This window comes from Gymnoscopelus microlampas (assembly GCF_963454915.1).
Source record: "Gymnoscopelus microlampas genome assembly, chromosome: 8".
NCBI lineage: Eukaryota > Metazoa > Chordata > Actinopteri > Myctophiformes > Myctophidae > Gymnoscopelus > Gymnoscopelus microlampas.
In genome coordinates this window covers 24,363,091-24,370,293 of record NC_139945.1, presented here as the reverse complement: position 1 = coordinate 24,370,293, position 7,203 = coordinate 24,363,091, and the positions used below count along the sequence as shown (strand labels likewise).

Sequence of the window (7,203 nt, the reverse complement as noted above, 5' to 3'; positions counted from 1 at the left end):
GAGGCATCAGATTTTTTTATTAAATTATAGAATGCACCAAAACATTAATAAGTGTCGACTTCAATCTATTTAAGCCACAATAAAGCCCCGATTTTATTTTTGATATGTTTTGGACATATTTAGCATAGTTTCAGGTGATTTTCTGTGATCCTGTGTTCATTTCAGAGCATTGAAATGTCACCTTAATATTAATTTTCATCAATTACATAATTTACCTAAAACATTAAGTGTCCAATAAATATAAAGGTAATTTAGATAAAGGTCCGACTTTATTTTTGATATTTTTTGGGGGTTTATTTAGCATAGTTTTAGATGATTTTCTGTGCACATTTTCTTCATTTAAGCATCGCGAGCTGCGAACGGCCTTTTTGCATGTAGTTGAAGCGCAGAGTCAGCACACTGAAGTCAAGGCACAGACTACTGTGTTGTTGACAGACAACGGATGCACGCTTATGAGAAACAACAAAAATAAAACCTGGTAAAACAGTTGCGTGCATTAGCGCAAGATGAGGATATGAAACATTCAGTCTAAATGTCCAGTAATTCGCAACTACCAATACTTTTGTATTTGAAACTTTACATTTCTCTAAATATTATAAACTCTCAGGACAGCCTAATACAAATATAATTTATGAAAAGGCTACTATAGGCTACAGTGAAGTCGGACTGAATGACTGAAACGTTTTTTCTTTTTAACTCTCTTGGTGATTATCTGGCACAGTAGTTGTGGATTAGCAAACTGGACATTAATGTTTCCTTTTCGCGTGCGAATTACTGGTCATTTAGACTGAATGTTTCCTTTATCCTCATCTTGCGCTAATGCACGCAACTGTTTTGCCAGGTTTTATTTTTGTTGTTTCTCAGAAGCGTGCATCCGTTGTCCACCCGCCCCCCACCCCCTTGCGCTTCAACTACATGCAAAAAGGCTGTTCGCCACTGAGCTATAATGCCGTCTCTCTCTCTCTCTCTCTCTCTCTCTCTCTCTCTCTCTCTCTCTCTCTCTCTCTCTCTCTCTCTCTCTCTCTCTCTCTCTCTCTCTCTCTCTCTCTCTCTCTCTCTCTCTCTCTCTCTCTCTCTCTGCAGTGTTGGGACGTAGTAACGCGTTACTGTAACGCAGTTATTGTTTTTCAGTAACTAGTACTCTAACGCATTATTTTTTTAATTCGGTAACTCAATTACCATTACTACATGGTGCGTTACTCCGTTATTTTTGATATAGTATTTATATATACAGCGAGGCGAATAGTGAATGAGAATTGTACTTAAGTACAGTACTTGAGTAAATGTACTTATTTACTTTACACCAGTCTGTGTTGCGGAGACGCGCTGTGAGGGATGTCGGAATGGAAGGCGGTTACCACTCTCTCTCTCGCTCGCTCGCTCTTTCTTTCTCTCTCTCTTAACAGCGTGTGTGTGTTTCTGGGACTAGTAGTAGTAGGAATACCACGATAACGCAATGGTGATTATGAACCACGTACCCAAACCCGTTAAAGGCTGCTTTTCCCAAGCTGAACTTGAACTGGAAGGCTGCAACGTCAGGAAAGTTACATGACTCACTCGCCCAGGTGGTGTCAATAATAGGCTACTAATCACCATAATCGTAACAAAATTCAGAATCACAGCGCTGCCTGTTTCGGATTCCGCACGTTAAAGTATATTAATTCATTTGTTCGTCTATTTATTAACTGCATCTGCTACTGCAGTCCCTGCTGTACATGAAAACTCCTGTTACAGTCAAGGATCACCTTCAACCTGGTGTTTGCACTTTCTCCATTTACGGTCCGTACATCTCTATAAACGTTCAGATTTCAAATATAAAGTGCTTACCCCATGGCCACGGATGTTACAATTATGCACGGGACTCTCAAAAGTACCCGTATATTCTGTATTGTTCAATGAAAAGCATTTTAATCCGATTAGTGGCCATTTTTTCATAATGTATTGGAGTGCAATACACCTACCAACCGATAGGGTCACTCAGTTAAAAGCATATGAAGAAAATGGCCACCGATCAGATTAAAATGCTTTTTATTGAACAATACGGATGATACAGGTACTTTTGAGAGCCCGTATATACATGTAACCTCCGTCGCCATGGGATAAGCACTTTATCTTTGAAATATGAACGTTTATGTAGATGTACGGGCCATAATGGGAGAAAGTGCAAACACCAGGTTGAAGTTCATCCATGACGGTCGTGACAGTCGACCGCCGTGTATCCATGGCTATTACTCCCTCTAACATTTCCCATGTTTTTAGTGTATTGAAATAATGTCATGCATATTTGTCCAGTGCATAGCCTACTGCAGGCCTTGTTGACTAGATTTAGAAGAGATTTTTAAGCTCTTGCTCCTGAAATGATCGATTATTTTTAAGGGGAAACGCCATCATTTAACATGCAAGTCAATGGGTGAGAAGCAGAGATTGCCAGGCACAAATGGTAGTGTAGGTAATTAATGTATTTGTGCAAGATGACCCTGCTACTGTATATAAAATGTGTATATTCGTTCATCATGGTTCATGTTCAGATAGCTCAATCCAAAATATAATGCTGTAGGCCTAAGTGTTAGGCTGAATTTACGCACCTGCTTAATTGTAATTAATGCTTAAACATAATTATGACCGGTATTTTTTATCAGATGTCTGATAAATTTGATTCATTCCGGACATTGGGACCAGCAGGTTACAATCCTATATCGCAACCCCTGGTATAGACCACATTGCTTAGCAGAGTTCAGTGATGCAAATGCATGTCAAGTTGATCAACAGATTGTATTATTCTCCAATGCAATAACAGTACTGAAAGGAAGGCTATAAAGGCAATAATGGGAGCCCTTTTTTTTTAAAGTAACTTCAAAGTTACTTTTCACAGTAACGCATTACTTTTTGGTGTAAGTAACTAGTAAAGTAACTGAGTTACTTTTAAATTAAGTAACTAGTAATGGTAACTAGTCACTGGTTTTCAGTAACTAGCACAACACTAGCACAACACTACAACGGTGTCTAACCGAGAGTTATACTTCTCCAGTACAACGGTGTCTAACCGAGAGTTATACTTCTCCAGTACAACGGTGTTTAACCGAGAGTCCATGCAGATCACAGTTGACAAATATTATATATTATCGGAGCTATTATTAATGTTATCGGTTTTATCGGGATGACGTCATAATTCCTGATATCGAACCGACAACTTATCGTGCAATAATAATTTTATCGCGAATTATTTTTATATTTTTCTCTGTTGTTGGTGACAACTCTAGTGCGTCCCATGGACGCCACGACGGTGTCATGAATGCGTTCACAATATTGTGCGTCAGCGACGCAGGACGCAGGCCTATGAGCATCTCTGCTCAGTGCGGCTGCAGAGTTCATGTGCAACATCTTGCATGCGTGGCTGTGGCTTTACAGTTTTCCTTCGCCGTGTCTGTAGGTCACCCCCAGGACCGCGGACCTCCTTTTTTTTTTTCATCCCATGCTTTTGTACCCCCAAACACTATTTCCTTTTTTTTGGCGGGGGGGGGGGGGGTCATAGCTAGCCTGGTTCCAGACCATGACGCCGCCCACTCTCTGAGTGAACTGCCCCTCTTGGTCTGGTGTTGTAATGTGAACCTAGGATTTATTTGGTACAAAAAGTACCGTCCAATGAGAGTCGGAGGTGGGTCTAACGACATGCCAATCAGCAAAGATCTGCTATAACAAGCTGTGCGATGACGTCAGATGTAGGACGATCCGTGGATCTCTTGTGATTGGTTTAGGGTAATTCGAATCCCCTCGCCCTTGTAATCGCCTACACTGAGATGAGATGAGATGAGATATACTTTATTAATCCCAAAGGGAAATTGTGGTGTTACACCAGCACAGTGCAACAAATAAATAAGTAATCAACAGACAGACAGAAACACAAATACAGATGGACATACCAGGGCCGACACAAGACCAAAAAGAGAGTTATTTAAGCATTGTACAGTCTGATGGCAGTAGGCATGAATGAGAGTCTGTACCACTCAGTGTGCATGTCCGGGGGGAGAGTGAGCCACTGGCTGAAGGTGCTCACCCTATCCTGCAGCTCGCCATAGAGTGGATGGGTTAGCTAGGATGGAGTTTGTCCCTAATCCTCCTCGCTGCGACTGACTGCAGCCCTTCCATACGGAGGCCAACCACAGAGCTGGCCTTCTTTATGATCTTATTGAGCTTGTTTAGCTCCCCGGCCTTGATGCCCCCACCCCAGCATACCACTGCATAGAATAAAATGCTGGCTACAACAGACTGGTAGAACATTGATAATAGCCTACTACACACATTGAAGGACTTGAGCCTCCTCAGGAGGTACAGTCTGCTCTGTCCTTTTTTATAGACAGCATCTGTGTTGTTCCAGTCCAGATCCTTGTTCAGGTGGACGCCCAGGAACTTGTAGGAGTCTACAATTTATACCTCTTCCCCCTGGATGGTAATGGTAATGGGTACTGGGGTCCCCCTCTTGCTCCGTCTGGCGTCTATCACTAGCTCTTTGGTCTTCCTTGTATTCAGCAGTAGGTGATTTTTGTTCAGCCCATTTGGTGAAGCTCACCACCACTGGAGCCAATGTTAGACTTAAAGGAGTAGTTCACCCAAAAAATTACTTATTTTCTATCAATTGCACACCCCATGAAGCCTTGAATCCATGGATTTATTTGTGTTTTTGTCGCATTCCTAAGCTAATAATTTGATTCCTGTCTCCTACCGGCTAATGTATCTGGTAGGAGACACAAAGTAGATTATTTGTGTCTCCTACCGGAAATACACCCGGGCATCAAATTATTGGCTTAGGAATGCGACAAAAAACTAAATAAATCCATGTATTCAAGGTTTCATGGGGTGTGTAATTGATAGAAAATAAATCATTTTTTGGGTGAACTCCTCCTTTAAACTATGATAATCAAGCTAACTCATAGCTGCAATGTTTAAAAGATTGTGTCTAATGAAGATACACAGGCCACTTCTTTTCACCTGACAGTGAAGAGCTTCACCAGGAAGGCATAACATTATGCGGAGGAACTCGAGTCATGCATCACAAAGTTCACCACTAAACTAAACTCTGTCAGGCGTTACCTAGTTCCAGAAAGTTCGCATTCAAAATGGATGTCATAGATCTACTGTAACCTGTCTGTCTGTCTGTAGACTGGCTTCCAAGTACTTTGTGCCTAACCTTTCATACACAGTTACCATCTGAAATTACCAGAACTTGACCGGGGAAGCTTTTAGCAATCAATTTACCATATCAGGGAGATGAAGCTAGTAACAAACAACACTGACAATTTGTGCCTGGGTAGCTCAGTAGGAAGAGGTCCCGCCTCCCGACCTTGGGCACCGCCAACTCAGAGTAAGAGTAGCACGGCTTGGGTGTGGAAAGACGTGCGGTAAGTACTGGTAGCTGATGGCAGGTGTGGCGCTCCATCTCAGCAATCCATCTCTCAGGGGTCTAGCGCATTGTAACAGGGATAGACTCCCGTGTTCTCGGCTGATACCAACAATAAGGCTCTCCGACCTACTTACTTACTACTTAAGGGAGATGAACAGTCATCTGCTTCTGTGATTGGCCAACCCAACGCATTACCATCAGCTTTGCGTATTGGCCAAGCAACGTGTGACATTTGAGCCACTGTAACAATATAAGTGGAAACGCACCCAATAGGACAATTCTTTCACACAGCTCTCCATCAATCCACTTTGAACCAAGCTTCTGCTTCTCTGGTGAAATGTTGCATTGGACGGTGTATCTCAAAGGACCAAAGAAAACCCTTCATGCTGCTGTGGCAGTGGGGAACAAGGTGTACTGCTTCGGAGGGTACTGCACCGGGGAGACCTATATGTACAACATGGGTGAGATTGATGTTCACGTCTTCAACACAGTGTCTTTGCGCTGGATGAAGTTGCTCCCGGTAACAACTGAAACAGGAGAACGTCCCCTTGAAGTTCCCTCCCGGCGTGTGTGCCACACAGCTGTGCTGATAGATGACATGATCTACATCTGGGGTGGAATAGTAAATATTGAGACAGAGGACACCAACACAGAGGTTATTACCATCAAGGGGATTAAGTGCAATGTGCTTTATGCATTTGATGTCAACACCCACAGATGGTTCATGCCAAAGGTTTCTGAGACTATTCCACGGGCAAGGTGTGGCCACTCAGCCTGCGTCTTGGGGAAGGTCATGTACATCTTTGGAGGATTCAACATTAATACTGGGCGCACTAATGACATCCACACGCTGGACACCACCACAATGGTCTGGTCTCTAGTTAATACCAGAGGCACTTCTACACCTGTTTCAGATTGTCACTCTGCCACCATCATCGGGGCAAAGATGTTTGTATTTGGGGGCAGAGGGACAGACGTGGATGAGAAACATTTCAACAACGTCAGGGTGTTTGACACGGAGACCAACTGCTGGCTGAGCACGCCTTCTGCACAGTTTCTTCCAGAAGTACGCAGGGGTCATTCAGTCTTTGCCTACAATGGAGAGCTATACATATTTGGTGGCGACAACTATCCTCAGGATAAGACCTTTAAGGATCAGTGGAAATTCAATCCAACGACCTTCTCCTGGAGGAAGGTTGAGCCCAAGGGGAGAATCCCATGTTCACAAATTTCTAGGATGTGCTGTTGCATGGTGGGTGATAGCATCATTCTCTTCGGAGGATACACACCTGAAGACCTGTACATCTTAGACTTAAGTCCTAGTCTGAAGACGTTATGCAAGCTAGCAGTCATTCACCATGATCTGCAGCAGTCGGGACTCCCACATGACATCAGGTGGGAACTGGCAGCCATGACTAGACCAACAACGGAAGAAACACATGGCATTGGCAGATAACAAGTTCCAAACAATGGAACAGAAGAAGGGAAAACATTGAGAGATGGCCTTCCTTAAAAACTCTCCCTTCATTGAGATGGAAAAGAAGGAAAAGCACAGGAATGTGCTCAATGATACCCAAAAGGAACTAAGCAGAATCGGACAGGAGAATAGAGAACTCAACTCAACTAACAACAAAACGGCACCAGGGCAGACATGGCTGCAAAGAAGATATCTAAGAATGGGAAAGAATAGAATAGAAACTTCTAGGCCCAGTTGATCTCCATGGGGAATGTAGAAACAAACAGAGGACTCCAGGAAACAGATGTTAGTAAAGAAGAACTGGGAGTGGGCCAGTAAAATGACTGCA

At 43.0% G+C, this 7,203-nt stretch overlaps 1 protein-coding gene across 1 annotated transcript; it reads left to right on the top strand.

Moving 5' to 3' along the window:
* Positions 1 to 5,735: 5,735 nt before the first annotated feature.
* Positions 5,736 to 6,854, top strand: LOC311050040 (kelch domain-containing protein 3-like; the record flags this gene model as incomplete). Its single annotated transcript, XM_084064007.1, has 1 exon — positions 5,736 to 6,854. One exon carries the CDS (start codon positions 5,736 to 5,738, stop codon positions 6,852 to 6,854), a length of 1,119 nt encoding a protein of 372 aa, XP_083920133.1.
* Between the last annotated feature and the right edge of the window lie 349 nt (positions 6,855 to 7,203).